This window comes from Athene noctua, chromosome 6 (genome assembly GCF_965140245.1).
Source record: "Athene noctua chromosome 6, bAthNoc1.hap1.1, whole genome shotgun sequence".
Taxonomy (NCBI): domain Eukaryota; kingdom Metazoa; phylum Chordata; class Aves; order Strigiformes; family Strigidae; genus Athene; species Athene noctua.
The window spans coordinates 52,022,711-52,042,069 of NC_134042.1; the positions used below are offsets into that span (position 1 = coordinate 52,022,711).

At 42.3% G+C, this 19,359-nt stretch overlaps 1 protein-coding gene across 6 annotated transcripts in view; it reads right to left on the bottom strand.

Annotated features, from left to right (window-relative positions):
• Positions 1 to 19,359, bottom strand: part of FANCM (FA complementation group M) — a 69,198-nt gene that overhangs the window by 26,625 nt on the left and 23,214 nt on the right. For 5 of the 6 annotated variants that reach the window (XM_074909044.1, XM_074909045.1, XM_074909046.1 and 2 more), the window contains 7 exons: positions 16,076 to 16,207; positions 15,168 to 15,300; positions 13,187 to 13,315; positions 12,537 to 12,638; positions 7,447 to 7,640; positions 6,557 to 6,763; positions 3,533 to 3,767 (listed from right to left, as the gene is read on the bottom strand). In XM_074909044.1, coding sequence (XP_074765145.1) covers positions 3,533 to 3,767; positions 6,557 to 6,763; positions 7,447 to 7,640; positions 12,537 to 12,638; positions 13,187 to 13,315; positions 15,168 to 15,300; positions 16,076 to 16,207 — 1,132 coding nt within the window. The remainder of the gene's footprint in view (positions 1 to 3,532; positions 3,768 to 6,556; positions 6,764 to 7,446; positions 7,641 to 12,536; positions 12,639 to 13,186; positions 13,316 to 15,167; positions 15,301 to 16,075; positions 16,208 to 19,359) is intronic. The other variant, XM_074909049.1, reaches the window with a different exon arrangement.

The following is a 19,359-nucleotide window of genomic DNA, read 5'->3' on the forward strand; positions in this document are numbered from 1 at the left end:
GAACTTGAGCTTTTCTTTCAATAACACTTTTACAGTTATAGAACCAAGGGATTTGGTGGATTCAGGTGGATTCAGCCTGCAGCCAGCAGGGAATTTGTCAGTTCTCAGAGGAAAAAACCTCTGTTTGTGGGCAAGGAAGAAGGAACTGGCAACAGCACACTGACCAGGACAGTATAACCAGCTGTGACACCTCCAGTCCCTTGTCATAAGCTGTCCCTCTTCTCACCACAAAGACAACTGCTGGTCCAAAAGAAATTTCAACCGTCCGAAACTTCTGCTGGCCTACCTAAGCAATTACGCACTACGGACACAGAATAATGCTTCCTTTACTAGAAGTGTGCGGCTGTGGGAGATGGAATGGGCAGGGAAGGAGGACAGGTAAAGCAACGAGCACAACGCGGCTGCTGAGGTCACTTTTGGCCAGGACAGAGGATACTGGTGCTCCCGCACACAGCCCACACGGGTGGTTTGGGGCAGGGTGACTACAGGAGCACATGCGATTGGTGTTCTGGAGAAGCCACATCACGGGCTGAAAGCAATAATTCAAAACAGGTGTAGCTGAAACAAGTTTAAAAAAACCCACCACCTTATTAGGCAAGTTTTGTGTAGCTGTCACCATGAAAACAATGAAAGGTGTAACCCATGAAAGGCAAAGAGGAGATGAACTCAGAAAATTTATCAGGCATCCCAAGGCCTTGCCACAGCTACATTAAAAGGCAACTGGAAAGGCACAGAAGAACCACAGAGGTTTAAAGACTAAAGAAGGCATTGGTATATTTTAGAAAAAGACAGTAAAAAAAATTTCCACCGTTAAGATAAAAACAGCAATTAAAGAAATCATATGAAATTGTAAAATCAAACAAAAAACACAGCTATAGGCAACTCAAAACTTATGCAATCTGAAAGGGGGGGAATAGAGTAATTGTGAAGAACCAGGAGAAGAAGAATTAACAAAATGAAATGTCAGCAATGCAAAAAGAAAAATAAATTATTGATAACTTAAAGCAACATTCAGCTACCAGGAGCAGGGGGGTATGGGAAGAGCACCTTCCACTGCACCTTAGCTGCTTTTTGCCGTTTCATACCTCTCACAGAGCGGGGAGACTGGCAGATAACTTGCAAAAAATAACATTAGAGATGATTATCCAGATCTTTCAGCACCTTCACCTTTTCAGTTATCTTGTGAGACAGTTATTCTCATTTTATAAATTAAAAAAAAAAAAGAGCATAAATACACGAGCTGTCTCCAGAGATTTGTTAGGAGATTTTTTTCTCCAATGAGTCCAAGTCATTTTAAGTGCAAAACTATTCTTTCTTAAATGCTTTTTTTTATTTTACTGCACTTACTAATACGCTACTCAATTTTAGCAAACTATTATAAAAAACAACAAAACAAAACCCCCAAAAAACCCAAAACAGAGAGAGAAAAGAATCTCAAATTAAAAGAAACAATATAAGAGCCCTGCCAAGTAATGGGATTTTTGCTCTTGTTGCTGTAATTCTGAAGAAAAGCTGATACAACTGAAGAACACACTTGGTTAGTGATGGGGCAAGGGAAGAATAACGTGTCCTGGTACTGACAAACAGATAAAATCTATGAAAGAAGTTTTGAAGCAGAAAGATAGTGTAAAACTAATAGAAATTGAATCAAACTAAGAAGAACAGGAAATATTTGATTAGAAAAGAAGAATGCTTGAAATGACTACGATTCTTCTGTCCGTGATACTTCAGATTTCGTGCACGTGTATCCTTCTGAGGACAAACCTGAAGATCAACGGAACCTCAAGAACAAATGAAGAGTTGAGAGCATAAATGAGAACATACACAGCTTATTCATCACTGCTGGCTTCTGCAATTTCCTAATGCGGAAGGGGGCACCGACACAAGGAGAGGAGAAAACACGAAAAATAAAGACCTTTCTTTCTCTTCTTTTTGAGGTTTATCTTGAGTATTATTAAAATCAGAAACAGCCACTTGCTTCACAGAGTAACGAGGGGGACTTCAGCACAACGCCAGCGCTCAATAATTTGCACTCCTGCAACACTTGTATGCAAGATGGGCAGTCAATTGTGTTCGACTTTGGCGACCAACAGGCCTCCAGGCACACTGTGCTGCTTCGTGACAGCTGCTAACCTGTTTCACACAAAAGGAGCCTGGTAATTACAGCCTTTGAAGCGCTGGTCCCTCAGCAGGAAATGTGTTCAGCATATTATCTTCTCCATGCACTCCCTGCCTCTCACTTCTGTTTTCTAGGACAGACTTACAAACGTTCTAAAATGATTACTTTAATTCCATGTTTTGCTCTGCTTCTTTTCGTGCAAGTTGTGTCTGTTTCTCCCACCCCTGGTGCTCCTCTCGGGCTGCCCCCAGGCTGTGCACAGACCCCAGAGCTGTCCCTTAGCGAAGGCTCCGGGGCGGAACAGGAACCCTCGCCCTGGGGAGCAGCATCCCAGCATGTAAGGAGCCTGGGCTGAGGGTGGATTTGTCACATTCTCACACGTGGAGTTGTCAATCCTCAGTCTCCTCTGTTACATTTCTACCCTGCAACATGGGGGATGTTTTGGAGACCAAAGGAAAATCTGATAATTTTTTTTCTGCCCTGTTTTGTAGCTCTCTTCCCCTTGCTATGTTCAGCCTTTGGTTTGCCCTGGATGGTGTCTGGGAAGAGGTCAGGTGTAGGTTTTGATAATAAGAATTTTTGTGATCAGAAACATTTAAAAACCTGAAGTCAAACTACTCGTATACTGAAACACAGTTTCCCAAGGCTTTTAGGAGTTTCTTCTTTCAAGAAGTCGCTACTGGTCTTTACAGAAAGCACCTAACCAAAGAGATCAAGGATGACAATTTCCAAGTGTTTACAAAACTTAGCTCTTTCTTCCTATCTTATAATTTCGTTCAGCTTACTGAGAATTGCAGTTACACGTCACTGAATCAGCTAACAAGCCATTTCTCTCCTTACATTAATTTTCCTCCAGGGGTGTGTGCAATTCATTAATATCCTACCCCTGATTCCTCCTTTTCCTCCCCTCAAAATCCTTTAGCTTTCAAGCATTTCTGTTTTATTGCCATTGACAAAGCTGTAAGACATAGTCTTCTTGTATTAAAAACCCCATTAAACCTAACTGTTAAAGCTCAAAACCAGATTTGGTACCCAACTATCACTGAACATTTCAGTGACAATTTATGCCACCTGACATAGGTATATCATTAACTTTTGCCTCTTCTGTTTGTGGCTGGAGTTTCTGACCTTCAGTGACTGACTCCATGAGAAGCTCTATGGAGAAAGATGAAACAAATGTCTGATCTGAAGCATGGATATTTAAGGACAGACCAGTGATTTGGGGATGTTCAAGGCTGAGGAATCCAAGCAGCAGTCGGCACAGTATCCCTGCGGAAAGGCTCCAGCTGACAGAAATGACACCTTTGCTAGAGACCCAAAACTCGTGTGAGCACCCAGTTTTGATATGCTGTAATCTAACAACATGAGATAGCAGCTTAGGCAGTGCTTAGAGAAACACCATAATCCTCTTACCGCTGACACAGGAGAAGAGAGCAGATTTGCGCTGGAGGGAACCAGATCTTCTCTCTTTGGAAAGCATTCTTGAATTGCTTGGTTCAGATTTTTCAGCAGTAATAAACATTTTATGCAGCTTTGGATTTATGCCTTCTGGAATCATGCGTGGGCTATGCTGGTAGAAACGAAGCGTTTTGTTTCCTGAAATAGCTTTGTGGATGCTCCTTTTGTTACACTGGCTTTGATTGTAAGTCTGTAAAGAGAAGATGAATCGTATGTTGTTGGATTGGTTTTTAGGACTTGATCAAAAGTAAAAACACACCCGAGTATCTGTGGGGTTTCTCATTATTTTGTGTTCCATCGTCAAGATTCTTTTTTTTTTTCTTTTTTTTTTCCCCCTAAATACAACTAAAACAAAATAAGATGCCCTGAGAGCCAACCATGTTCCCTCTTCTGTGACTGTCATCAGTTAGGTCAACCTAAGTGCTTGCTCAAGTTCTCAAACCGCAGGATCAAGACTGGCAGTATGCTCCACACTACGGTAACCCAAGCAGAGAGGGGGAAACATCAAAGCCAATGGAACCAAAAGCAAGGAGGTACCAAAGAACAGTTACAAACAACACAAAACACTGTACAGCTTTTCACCTCGGTGAATAGATCAGAAGTAGGCACAGCACTGGAGAGAAAAAGAAACCCAGCCCTTGCCTGGGGGCATTGACAATCTGCAATGGATCCGGGGATGATGTAAATTAGATTACATCAAAACAAAGAAAGGAGGTCAAGAGGCATAACGTCGTATGTTAGTGTCATACGTGCTCCAAGTCCTTTTAATTACATTCCATTTTTCTTGTGCAACAGAGAAACCAAGACAAAGATGGAACAACTAAGGAAAGAAACCGGCCATGCGCCCCCGAAACTGCCCCCCCTCCTCTGAGTACTTCTTGCCCTAATCCCCTTCTCGGAGCGCTGTGACAGGTCAGGATGGGGCCGCGTGCCCCGCGAGGCAGGCTAAGTGCTCGCAGGCTGGCAGCTAGGCCTTTAGAGACGATCTTTGGAAGCTGGGACTGGGGCAGGCAGACACGGAAAGATGCTCTCTGAAAAAAACTGCAAGAGGTTAACAGCTAGCTCTAATAAATTCAGGCATTCCACTAAACATCTTAATCCTAGAATAGGCAAAAAAGTCTTTTTATGGAAACAAAAGTTGTATTACCAAATTAATTGCTTAACAGAGCTGTTACTTTGCTGTTGCTCGGTACGTTTCCTTCTCCTCTGTGCCACAGAGTGTCAGCTTGGCCTGACAGGAGCCCGAGAAGCTGTGAGCTCCCCTGTGCCCTTCTCCGTACGGGTTCAAATCTGCAGCTAACGGCCCTTCCAAGCTGATGCACATGCAGCTGAGCTGTCACAAGAGGTTAGAAAACCCAGATCAAAACACTGTGCATCTCAGCACAGGGCCCAGCCAGAAAGGTGGCAGGTTGGGAAGGGAACGCCCAGGGAACCCGGGGCAGCAGCAGGGTGCAGGTGCCTGCCCAGCCAGGGAGTTCCTGTTCAACCCCAAACGTCCAGACCTCCCTGTAACAATTTTTCCCCCAAAAAATTTCTTCAGAAACTGTATAACTGCACTTGAAGTGGTTTGATTAAAAAAAAACTCCAAGCAAACAAATTCCCACAAGTTACTATGAGACCATTAATTACTCAGCTGCAAGTTATGTGATGGGGAAGAATCTGCACAGTAACAGGTCTGGAAGGAGACTCAATCAAAACCAAACAAAGCCAGTATTGTTCAGCAATTAAATTTATTTCATGATCTCAAAACAAGAAAATACATAAATTACTATCCTACCTGTGGGGAAGGTTCTGCCTCAAAGATTTCTTAGAAAATCTGAAGAACCCAGTAATCCAACTGCTTAACTTCAAGGAATTTAAGGGACCATTTTAATATTCCATTACAGCGCGGAGCTTTCAGTAGTAATCAGTGTTTGTGTGCAGCATGACAAAATATCTATTTACAAATACCATTCACTTTTATAATTTCTAACTCTCATGCCTTCAAAGCAGCTTTTTTTCCTCAGGCAGGATTCTTGGGACCCTGCTTTAGAATTAAATCCCTGCTACCTATAAACTTACACCAGAGGCACTGGAATAAATCAAATAACAGCAAGACTCTAAAATTTTGGGTTTACAATGAGCTTACCTAGATCTCAGACTTCTCTGTCATGAAATCTGACTCAACTCAAAACCAAGCTCTCAAGTAAACCAAATCAACACAGAGCAGCAGCAATTTTCAGCAGACCGGTGAGGTGCACCTGAAAAACGGCTCTTATCCCAAGGGGGGGTGCAGGATGAAACTGCAGATGTGGGTTCCTATCACCCCGCAGCCCACCTCACCCATGAGTGATGCCAACGGGCACAGCCTTGCCTCCTGGCACCTAAAGCCAGGGGCCTGGAGCAGCCCTAGCAGCGCAGCGGCTGCGGGACGAAGCGGGGCAGGGCGCTGGTTCTGCCCCCACACAACTCACAGCTCTTCCACGGGTACATGAGTTTCCCAAGGGGCAGCCTGCACTCAGAGACGATTAATTATGCTCCGAGTGGAGCGCTAAGGTTCAGGAATTTAGCAAAAGTAGATTTCCACTTAAGCCGATCTCTTCAGACCTCAGACGCAAGCCTGCCACCGCTAAGCACTTGTCTGAAAGCACCGTGTCGTCAGCAGCGCCCAGAGTGCCTTCCAGCCCTCCCGCCCTCAGAGCCCCGTCCCTCTCTCCCCCACATGTTGTTCTGTACCCTTAGCAAAACCCCTGTATTTTCCCAGTTCCAGTTTATCATTTACGAAATAAGTGTTACCGAGAACGAAGGCTGGAAGCCCTTCACGCTCAGACAGCACGTGTAACTGTAGACGATCATGGGCTGTTACACTTTCTGCAGGGACAGTTCCGGTGCTGCCGGGGCACTCAGGATTGCTGATTTTTAACACACAGTGTACAACCTCCTGGGACAGACTAAACAAGTCCCTCTGTCCTCCCAGAGAGAAGAGAGTTCCAGGCTCACCCGTTCCTCCCGCCCTTCGGCGAGGATGACCACGATCCGGCCCTGCCGCCTGCGCCCCGTCCGGCCCATCCTCTGCACAAGGCGAATGGGACTTTTCTGGGCATCGAAGCAGATGATGAGATCAACCTCCCCAATGTCTAATCCTTCCTCCCCGACGCAGGTAGAGACCAGAGTGTTATAGCCGCCCTCACGGAAGCGCTTCACCACCTGGATAAACAATTGAAGTTAGGTGTAACAGGTTAGCCAGAGAGCCCTCATCCAGCCTTTGCAGTTCTAGGTTCAGACAGAAGTTGAAAAAATTAAATTTGTATTTTAAAACTACAAAACTTAAGTCTTTCTGAATTTGTCAACTATTACCTCATGATCAAACACCATGCACTGATGTTATCAACACTGACATATCAACCCTTCAATTCTAAAATAAAGGCGGGGGGGGGGAATTCACACCTTATTCTGATCCAATCATGGCATTCTTCTAAAATTGATCTTCCCAACTTTACAATTAAATATTGTTTTGTGGTTTGTTTGGTTGTTTTTTTTAAAAAAACTTTGCTAGATCAACATTTAAGGATACATCTTATGTTTTCTAACTACAAGAAAAAAACCAACCAACCCTAAGCCAGTATTTGGGTATTTTCACAGATTTTCAAATATATAAAAGTTAGCAGTTGACAGTATAATGGAAATATATAAAATATTTCTATTTACACATTCTGCTCAGTGAGTATAATTTTGGATACTTCGAAAGCAATTGAATTATACAGGAATTTACTGATGACACTTTAAAGCTCAGTCACTGCCATGCAATCTACATCACTACTCATGTAGTTTTTTACACAACTGATACTCTATATCACTATTTCCTAACACAAGCCGCATCTTGTCTTTACCTCAAGTTGTTCCTTTTGTGTGAAGCCTTTCGTGCTCTTTCCTGCAGAGTGGCCAACAAATGTCATTACTCTAACAACTGGGCTGAGCCGGGAAAGCATTTCTGCAATTTCTTGCACGCTATCTCGAAACGATGAGAAGACCATCACCCTGGTATCCACAGCATCCACGGATGTGCTCCCGGTCGTGACTTGATCTGCTCAATTTGAAAAAGCCAGAAAAGCACTTTTATTGCCAATAAAAAAGCAAGGACAGGTACATCCCACAAGCTACACATTCACAGCTCTCATCTCACTTAATGAGAAGATTTTGTCCAAGTATACTCCATTTTGATTTTTTCAAATAAATTTCATTTAAAATAAATTTAATTTATTGATTTATTATTTTTATAAATCATAAAATATAAATTAATAAAAATAATTTATTAATTAGTTTTAAAAAATCTAAGTAAATAAATGAAAAAAAAAAAAAAAAAAAACAGTAGAGAAAACTGATAATTAGGAGCCTCAGCCTATTTAGACCAACCTCCCAGAAAATGCTCTGCAATACACCTGCTCAAACAATTCCTCTTTAACGTCAAAGCAATATTCTAATTTTAGAGAATTTACACCAACCACGGTGAGAATGTCTTGTATCTGAGGTACCACCAAAGCTCAGGTTTGATGGCAAGTCTCTTGAAATAAAGTTTCAGATGTTTTCTTCCAAAAAGGCCACAATGTGACTTCTAAATCTGGTACTTAGATGCCCAGTCTGATGAGGTTGGCAATATATAGTGCTAAAAACCTGTTGCCAGCGGTCTAGGATACATCATGGTGGAGTAAGAGATGTGTATCAGCTTTCTGTGATTCACCACAGCAAGTCATCTCCAGTTCCGCAGCTTAGGACCCTCACGACAGCAGAAATGGGAAAAAGCCTCCCTTAATATCGTAACCTGTTGCTTCGAAACAATCTCTCGTCACAACTGATTATAGCTCTCCTTTCAGTAGCAAAGATAACTTTTCAAAGGAAAGGGAAAAATAATTCCATTGCTACATGGTTTCTTAGCAAGGTGCCTTTCACCAAAACCACATTTCTTATGTTATACCATCACAGATTTTGTGTTCCAGCTACTCAACTTTTTTTTCCTTCTTTTTTTTTTAAAAAAAAAACATTTAAGGGTAACTGCCTTCACGAGCACAAGCCAAAGCTACCTAAGCAACACCCAAGTCTTGAACAGTCTTTGTCCTGTCCAAATACTAAACCAACATGCCCATTACTGTCTGCCAGGAAGTAAAAACCCAGTGTGTTAAGAAGAGAATCTCTAACGGGATATAATGAATTACCAAAACCGGCAGAGCTTGCACTCATTACCCAGCCACAGCCCTCAGATGCAATCAAACAGATTTCCAGGGGTTAAAGATCTTCTCTTTTACACAACTCTCCACAAAACACCTTTATCCCATTAAAAGTAAGGTTAGACAAGGAATTAAAATTCTCAAGACTAAGTGTGTGAAAAGATGTTTCCCCGAACAATGAAGGATGGACACCAGTTTCATGCTATGCCTGTAATCCCAGTATCAAGCTGGTTTTTGCAGTTAAAGCATCACATGTAACAGATAAGTATGCATTTCGTTCTGATCAACTATCAGAAATTCTGGTTTAGTTTTCAGTTGTGCCTATCTACATGCAGGAATGCTCTCAGCAGCTTCAGTCAAAAAGGAGAAGCTGAAGCTAACCATTTTCCCCATTTCTTTTTAAGATGAGCCTTGAATTCACAGGTACCTCTGGCCAAACAAATTTCACTCTCGAGGCTGACAACCAAGGAGCTTAGACAAGAGGATCTCCAGGGGTCCCTTCCAACTACTCCAAATTATTCTATGATATCCTAGTGCAGCGTGTCATGGCAGGCGATACGGGAGGTCATCTGTCAAGCACAGAAACCAGTCCCCAGCGAAGGCCTAGAAGTGAAACGGTGACTACAATTCAGTATTTTTAGCTAGAAACCAGACAGTTGCCACACTGACATTATGTGTTCTACGTAATCGTCCACCCTGCGCAGACTGACAAGCTATATATATTCCAGAAGAGGTGCAGGCTGGAGAAATCTTATTTACCTGAGTTCATATTATTCTCCTCCAGTAACTTTATTCTGAACAACGTTATTCTATATCTATTTTTAGCATGTTCTCATGACTTGAACAGCAACAATGCTCAGTGGCATCTGTCCCTGTACTGTAAAAAATGTGACACTGCTGCCATTACCTCCTTGACCTTATCCAAAACCAGTCAGAAAATGCAAGACGTTAGCAGCCCACAATCCACCTGAGAAGCAATCCAGGTATGGAAGATTGGCCGGGAGGAGCTCATCACGCTGAGCCAACGTGTCTTAAGGGCTGGCCAGAACATTATCTCGCCCTGACCTCAATCGCTGGTAAGTGCATCTGGTGCAGCAGGGGCTGTGGCTATGTGGTCAGGAAGCTCAGACTTCACCCGCTTGGTCACTAGTTAGCACGACTCCCACCAGTTCTCACGGGAGAGCTTTCACTCCAAATGGGAGGAAAAAGAGCTAGTGCTGCTCCGGAGGTTAATAATGCTCTCCTTGTCTGTCTCTAATGTAGGGCTTTTCAGGGAAAATGCTTTGCAGAAGAAGTTATTCATTTTAAAAATTACACAGCCATAGACACAGTAAATTATGATTCAGAATCATTCAGTAATGCACAATTGGAAGAAAGCAGAGTTAAGTTCAGGGGTTTTGTTTGCTTCTGGCTTTTTTCCCCTAGAGATACCACACACTTGTGTGAGCTCCTGAAAAAACAGATGGGGAATGTATTTTCCACTGCTCACATAATGATTTAGGCTTTTATTTCAGAGCCTTCTAATGAAGCAAAGATACATGTAATTAAGTTTGGAATCTTAATAAGTACTCAAGCTTTTATTGACAGACTCATGACAAATTCTTGTCTGGAGGAGGGAGAACTCAGGACACTGGGGTGTACTCTACCCAGGCAGAGTCCAAACCTGGAGTTGAGGGTGTAGTAACTCGTGTACGTGTGAATTTAGAGTTTACTTGCAAGAAACAGGGAGTAAGGGTAGAAATACAGGGTTTGGGTTACTGCTCAAAGGGTATCCTCAGAGATGCTATGACATAGTGAATAATGACAAACTCACATTGTCTCACTGTTTCTGCCAAGTGCCCAGTGCACGGGGGCTGGAGGTGCACAAGCTCAGCAGACACAAGCTGGAGCTTCCTCCCCTCCCTGAGGTACCAGAACGCCTCCAGCTCTGTGATCACTGTGAACTGTAAAGTGCTTTCTGGCCTTGCTTTATACCCAGAGATTCCAGGACTGGTTGTTTGTACTCACTTGTTTAACTACAGACATCTAGAGAACTGTTCAGCACACCGAGACACTGCTTTATATTCCCCCAGGCCTTGCCCTGCACCTTAGTTACGAGGACAAAGGCGGTTACAGGGATCAGGAGCGAGGAAGGTCAGAAGAACAGCTAACATACCCAGCTCGAGATAGGACTGGATATGCTACCACAGCTCACCACTCACGCTATCAAAGATGGTGCATTTCTTCCTGCACAGTTACTGCAATTTTGGATTTGTAACAGTAAAGACTGACAGCTAGGAAAGCTGGGGAGAGGCTCTTTGTCAGGGGGGTAGGGATAGGAGGAGGGGGAATGGTTTTAAGAGATTTAGATGACATACAAGGAAGAAATTCTTCATGATGAGACTGGTGAAACACTGGAGCAGGTTGCCCAGAGAGGTGGTAGATGCCCCCTCCCTGGAAGGGTTCAAGGCCAGGTTGGACGGGGCTTTGGGCAACCTGGGCTGGTGGAAGGTGGCCCTGCCCGGGGCAGGGGGTGGCACTGGAGGGGCTTTGAGGTCCCTTCCAACTCAAACCAGTCTGTGACTATTCTATGATTCATGGCTACTCATGTGCACAGATGCAAGCCAGAACATTTGTATCTTTATCATCTGTTAGTGATAGTAAGAGACATTGCAAGGAAAAACGTATCTGATGGGATTCATACGATGGCAAAATTGATGCTCTCAAAAGAAGATGGAGGAATATTAAATATTAAATTTCATTAAAGTAACTTCAGTACAGAATACAGAATTTGAAAACAAAAAGCAACAGCTTAGAGATGTTACAGGAAGCAAGACAGAGGCATGGAGGGAGGCAGGGAGGACAGAAAGAGGTATGAATGGAAAGGGAAAAAAAAAAAGTAATTTGATTAAGTTCATTTGGACATATTATAAACTAACAAAAACAGAAATGAGGAAACTTAGTCTCATCTACCAGAAAGCAGCAGTCATTGAAAATGTATTCTGAGAATCAAGCATCTAAGATAGAAAAAAACATGCAAACAAACCCCCAAAACAGAATGGAAGGGCAGGTCCAAAATTTCAGAATGTCACAGAGCACAGAGATCCAAACAGACAAGGAAAAAAGTGAAGCAGTTTCAAAAAAAATTGTTACTGATGTCAGCATTCCAAAAGCAACAGCTGGATCAAGAAGCTGAAGCTTCCTAAAACATCTGAAGGATTCAGAATACTTTGCTTCATAATCTCATGCTGCTGTATAACATATTTTTGTTCTCCCTTTCAGTCAAGATGAAGAAGAATGAGACACAGATGGATGTAATTGAAGGTTTTAAACTTCACATGGATGCCTCAGAGTTTGTCGTCCTTGGCAACAGTCTGGGTATCAGAACTTTTACCCGTAAGCTCCGTAAACATGTTGCATCTAACCATGCAGGAGGTAATGGTAGCACTGCCCTCAGAGATGGTTTCCAGAACAAATTATATGACTACAAAAATCATAAGACACAGTAGCACTAGGAATGATTTTACTATCGCTGCTTTACTAAGCTGTTAGAAGAGTTTATATCAAATTAATAATGATAACTTACAGAATGCTTTTTCTTAAAGAAATGTTATGGTATAGTTGTCTAGCTGTCCTAAAGAGGACCTTTCCAGAAGATACACAAACATACAAAACAATAAAGAAGCACTTGAACAAATTAGGAAATCAATCAATAGGGTATTACTTGTTTTCATTCACAGGTTCAACAGATACTTTTTCTCTGAGCTGTTGGCACTTACCAGAACATTGCTTTTTCCAGGATTTGAAGTGTTCTATTACGATTTCCTCCAATTTCCTTAATTTTGGATGGCTGTAGATAAATTCCTTTTTATTTTCAAACACTGAAAATGAAATAAAGGAATTTAAAGATGTCATTTTAAAGATGTATGTAAACCTGCAACACTATGAGGGTTTAGTGAAATTAATTTCCTCCCGTTATAATTCTTTGAGCCAGACATACAAATTCCTGATGCTAGTTCTAACTGCAGTCACCTAAACAAATTAGGAAGCTATATACAGAACATTTGTTAATGTAATGTAATGTAATTACATACATACATTTGTTAAACTCGGTTCTTGAGAAAGCACTGCTACTTTTGTTATGGTCACACTGTGAAAGATAGACAGTCAAACAGTAATATTTTACTCTTTCGATTTAAATTCAATTAAAATCTTCCAACATAGAAAACTTGTTTGAAGGTTGCTAAAACCACCGAGAGCAGATAGATAGATAGTTAGAGAAGAACCTGGGGAAAACAATCTGGAATAAAGAATACTAGCTGAGTGTATCATAACGAGTAGCTTCCCACATCTACAAACTATGTAGAGGTGTCTACCGTTTCATTTAAACAAAAAGTAAACTTTCTGTGCCTCAAAGGGAAATACTGACCTGTATTACTCTTGTAAACATTCCCATTCACTGAAGCCAGAGATGCGTCTGAAAACATGTCTCTAAGCTGCTCATACAGCTTCATGAAGTCCTCGTTACGACCAAGTTCATTCTTCGTACGGATTAACCCTTTGTAAAGAGTTGAAATACCTTAGTATTAATCTCCAGAGGGAATATAATCTTTGCTATCCAAAACACAAGCTTCCTCAGAAGTAGCAAGCTCCTTCTAAGAGCTGAAAGAACTTTCAAGAGCTAAAAGCTTTAGAAAATGTAATAAACGTTGTTTGGCATCAATATTTTTTCAGGGAAGGTGCCGGTATAGAATTTAAACGTGAAAAACATATCTATAGACAGAAGTCTGGTCCTGCAGGTAAACAAGTTTTATGTCACCCTTTTAGCACTAGAAAACCCATCCAATGCAGAAATAACCAGGGTGGTGCGGCCCTGGCACAGGCTGCCCAGAGAAGCTGTGGCTGCCCCCTCCCTGGAAGGGTTCAAGGCCAGGTTGGACGGGGCTTTGGGCAACCTGGGCTGGTGGAAGGTGGCCCTGCCCGGGGCAGGGGGTGGCACTGGAGGGGCTTTAAGGTCCCTTCCAACCCAAACCACTGTGAGATTCTGTGTTTCTATAAAATGCATGAGAAGGGAATTTAAGACAAAAAGCTAAAACTAAGAAGTTTCTTTGATGATTTTATGCTAATGTTGAAAAGAATTTCGTTCTATTCAAACCAGAACCCAATCTCACCAGAACTCTGGTACAGCAGACCTGTTCACTGGAACTATTTCCCATCAGTCACCTTTCAATAGCCAACAGGGATTTAAGGAATGCTGAGAAACTAGGAAATACATGAAATGTTCTCCAGTGCCGAGGTCTAAAAGCAGCACTACACCATCAGAAATGTAAAAATATGCCCGTGCAAAAGTAATAAATTGAAAAAACGTCAAAAGCATAAAATTCTTAGCACATGCATACTATCAAAATATATTCTATAGATACTCTGTAATGTGAAGCAAGCACTGCATGCTTTTGGTTCCAAGGCAGGAGGAAGAAGTGTCTTTTAACAAAGCAGTGCTATAGGCAAAGTAGCTTCTATAAATTACCACAGTTACACAGTAAAGTGTAAACCAAAATGAAGCAAGAAACCCAAGAGCCACACCATGGGGTGCTCTGAACAGCCAGAACCCTCCCCTCCCACAGCCAGTGTTTAAAAAAACCACCTTGCAGTTGGACTGACGTTGCCATGTTGAACTTTGTCCCCTCAAAAAAGATGTCAGTACCAAATCAGAACTTGCAGGTAGCAGTGACAACCCAGCAAGTCTAAAAGTGACTGTGGAGAGTCGGAAAAGGCTCACAATAGTCGGTGATAGAATCAGGAAAATAAACTGAGGCCAGAACAGAAAATATTCTTGGGTCATTGTATGAATTTGTGCTGTATCTGCATCTGGAGTAGCGTGCACAGTTCTTAACATCTCATTTGAGAAAATGAGAAGAGGTGCAGAGAAGGACAGTAACAACTTTATATTTTGCTTAGTGAGCACGGAGGATGTCGCACAACTGGGATAGAAATTCTCACGTGATGTGTCTAAATCTGTAATCTTCTGGCAAACACGCTTGAAACTCATGCACACAGGATTCTGCTATAGGGGAGGAATTGCGTTAAAAGACCAAACGATTTCTCAGTTTAAATTGTTTATTGGTTATTTGTCTCCCCAGGGATACAGCTGCCACTTACTCTGAGTTCTGTTTGTGTGTTATTTGTTTCAGAACTGCTGCCGTATAAACCCCTCTGCTTTCCCAAATACAGACTATCTCTAACACTGTGCTAACGTATTCCCAGTAGGGACGGAAGGGAACAAAATACTGATTACATCTGCAAGCCACCCATTATATAAGGTGCTTTGTGCAAACCCAGCCAAACAGATGAGGTAAATTAAATGAGAAGGAGCGAAGACAAAAGGAAGGACGTTTCTGAAGACACTTCACCTTTTGATCCATCCATAATTCCACAAAGGTAGATAAATAATGACCGTATTCCCATTTGCAGCAGCAGCTCATAACCATGATATAAACTGATACAAAGTGCAAAATCTCCTTCAATTATGCCTTGATGTATTCCCTGCGGAAACAAAACAGCCATCGTTACATGAGGAAGTCGATAAGCAGCAGGAATCATGCTGCAATTCTTCTGACAAAACCAAGATTGACATCTGAGAAACAGAGCCAAAGCACAAACCAACGCGCAGCGAGTAGCCCGCCCCTCAAAACCTTCAGGAAACAGGTTACACAGTTCCTAATGATCAATGAAGGCAATCTTTTTCCACCTCCGAAACCACCTCCGGAACACCTGTATTATCTTCCCAGATTAGCTCATTACTTTCGATGCAGCAACGCTCAAAACCTGACAGCTGAACCATCCATCACTATGTGGCAAACCAGGAGATTTCTGGCATGTCTACCCAGGCTACAAAACCTAAGTCCAGGAAGCTGGCTTGCCTCCTCTGAAGTCTATTTCCCAATGTACTTTTTACGGTACACAGTCGGGTTTGGTTGGTTTTTTTTTTTCGGTAATATGCGTTTTTAAGTTTGCAAAATGTAAACACTCCATGACAATTTACAGAAAAATAGGAGCTGCAATGTCATTTTGAGGGGAAAGTGTAAACTTGGCAGCCAGTAATCACAATCTAAATTCTCAGTTTCAGTTTGGAAATGGAGTCATTCATCTTTTCCTTAACTTTCCCATATTCGCATCAAGAATCGGGGAACAAGTAGGCATATTTTATTCCAGGGCTAAAACCAGAATGTTACAAAGGAAATCTAACTTAAAACGTATCAGGAAACTCAGTACTATTTATTTACTAATTTAATAATGTGAAATAACTAAAGACATTTACCGCATTTTGTGAAGAAGGGTTTTTTCTGTACTGATCCCTTGCCAGAATTATCTGGTACTTTGTAAGGCTGGGAATATCCCGTTTTGCTAAAACTCCTATTTTAATCAGGCGTCCAGCAAATGTTTCTAGCACCTGCAAAGAAAACACAGAAGCATACAGAAGATGTGAAGGTATGTGTATTTAGTCCTTAGAAGTAGTTTTATTTTTACAGATCTTACACAGCAGAACTCAAGCAGCTCATTTATTTTATTGAAACACTGACTGTTTCAAAACACAGTGTACTGACTTCTGAGTAACTTGTTAATGTACCAGATGACAACCTTGTGCTCTGCCTCACCATAAGGTTCTCCATTATCAGGGTGTTTCTAGGCTAATCTACACAATTTTTTCTAAGACCAGTAGAACACGTAAGGATTTGTGCCCTCCATCCTACAGACAAACACCCTCCTGCCCCCAAGAGAAGCCCGTATCCATCAAATGCCTGAGAAGGGGAAACACACCCCGTGCTTTTGTGATTGCACGAGTACTGAGCGAGCAGGGAGGAACCAGAACAGGTAACCAGCTACAGAGTTCACCTTGCAGTACTGCTAACCCTGACTTCAACGGCATTTCAGTCTCAGGAACACCTGTCTTCACCTCTGAGGAGTTTAAATTACTGCAGGCGAGGACTAGCCAAGGGGTCAGAGAGCTGTTGTGGAAGGGATGGGGGTCGAGAGGAACGAGTGCCTGGCAGATGGGCCCGGCACAGCCATGTGCCCCCTTTCCTTTGGAAGCCACGCCAAAAAAACCACTTCTTTTTCTACATCACATGTACCTGCTTTCCACATCGGTGAAACAAGGGAACTGACCTGCACTAATTCATCTTAATCCTGTTTTTCTTCTTTGTTTCTCAGCCTTAGGTGGTCAGGGTTGGTTTTTTTCATAGACTTAGTTTTGCATGAGCGCTAACTCTGTAATAATTGGAGTAATCAGATTTGGTTTACAAAAATTACTTACAATCTGTTGGCCCACTTGGCTAGTGGCACCAGAACCACCTTGGTGCACGGTAACAAGCTTCTCCAAAGGCAGGCCTGACTTTGGTTGACATATAGCCCCCAATAGCTGCTTACATGCCCACAGTGTTTCCCAAGTTTTCTTGCACTAAGGCAGCTACAGCACAACAAGTACCTAATCCCTTTTCTGCTGTTCTTTCAGCCCCCTGCAAACTGAGTCCAGCCGAACCAACAAAACCAGGTCTGACTTTCAGGCTGCAAACACCACTGAAGTATGAAAATGCCCTAACAGGAGAAGAGTCAGCTGTAAAAATGCAGTGCGTGTTTGCACGCTAAGTAACGACACTCCGTTTGTTCTCTTCACCCATTCAGTGTATGCTGCCTTTTCAGAACCTGTTAGGGAGCACAAATATTAACAACTACACTCTTACTCGTACCCTGTCAGAGCACTGGCAGCTCAGTTTAACTTCTCTCTGCTTGATCATTTTTATAGCTTGGTATTCCTTTAGCTTCTTACTCCATGGACAGTGCCTGTGTGGCAACATGTGGCACATCCTGAGAAAAGGGGTGGGAATAATTGCCATCATCAACTACAGCAGCATTAAACTCCCAAAGAATCAAAAACACAACGAGAATTTCGGAGGGTGAAGGAAAACTTGTGAAAGCACCCGCCAAACTGGGGAAACAACTTGCTGGGGACTTTCCATGCTGCCTGCTGTGGGCCTTTCGGGACCAGCTAGCTGGAGTCAGCAGGGTAAGCTGACTGTAACAGGTCAAGGCTGCTGAGAAATAATAGAAACGAAGCCCAAACTCTGAATGCTCTGGTGCACCTTCGGTCGCTCCTCTTCCCTCCGGCAGGCCTTCAGACCGGGGTAGCAGGTCTGGGGCAGCCTGGTGGTTTTGCTCAGAGGAAGCCAGCTGGGCTCTCCTGCTCCAGGCTGGAGGGCGGTGGGGATGCCCCCAGGAGAGCCCCACAGGCAGGGGGGTGCTGGGGAGCCCTGCCCGCTGCCCCTCTCCCGGGGGAGCAGTGTCAGATTAGCTGCACCCAAGAGCCCCTGGGCACCTCTGAGCCCCATCTTCAGGCTTCCCTGTACCTACAGGGAGCCCAGGTCACGGCCTGGCACAGCTCCCCAGGCTACCCAAAGCCCAGTCAAGAGACTCCTCCCTCAAACATGCCTTCTAATTAAGACTAAAGGATTAATTAGACCAAAGAAACCACTAACAACAAGCAAACACCAACTGGAAACTAAAATATTGCTAGGAATTTCTGGAGGAAAGAAAAGAGAAAAAAAAGACAGGAAACCAAATGATCATTTCTTAAAATACAATCAAAACCATTCACCAACCACTCAGAAGTCTAAAAGCACAAGAGATTAATTCCTTGTATTTGGTTCAGTTAGGAGTTTAAAATGCAAAGCTTTGTCTTTTAGCAGTTTGCTTTTGTTATGTTGTTTTTAAGTCTGGCCTGTATCTGACAAAGGACAGAGATGGAAACATCTGTGCCAGCTTATAAAAAGTATTTAAAAAAATATAAATGTTGACCATGCAAGGAATCTCTCAGTGATGCTTATTTTAATGGGATACCACTGAAACAGCACTTTCCCTTCCCATCAAACCCTGAACAGTTGGACATGAGGACACTTGAAATGCTGAAGATCGAGCTTAAACTATGTCTCAGGTAGTGGAAATGGAGGCAGTCTCTGAACACAAATATGTTTCTCTAGGTAATAAATTAATGTTTCCATTTAAAAGTAATGCCCATGGAAGTATAATATTTCAGCACTGGTTTATTATTTCCTATACTTGTTGCATAGCCTTTTTTAAAAAGAAATTTCCATTACATGTACTTTTATATTTAATCCCTTGACCTAGTTTATAACATGTAAGAAAATTATATTGTCACTGTTTGCTCAATGTACACCCCTGTCCGATTTAATCATCTTCTGCAAAACAAACCAAGGAAGACTATTATGAAAGACAGCAGGATCCAGTCACCTGGAGCTTCAAAAGCAATAAGGAACGGTAAACATAACCTACTTAGAGGAGTTACAGAAACAAGAACTACTCAGTTATTACATTTATCTTGCTTCCATACCTGTATTTTTAATTAAAAAGATAATACTTCTGGGAAGTCTTATCAATCTTTCCAAAACATTTAAGTGTTAAGTTACCCATTTAAAAAACAGACTGCAGAATTAGTTTAAATTAATTGCTTACTAGGCCTCATGGCTTTTTCTAGTTCAATAAATTTGAGTTCAAGAACTTGACGGATTTGCTACCAAGCCATAAAAG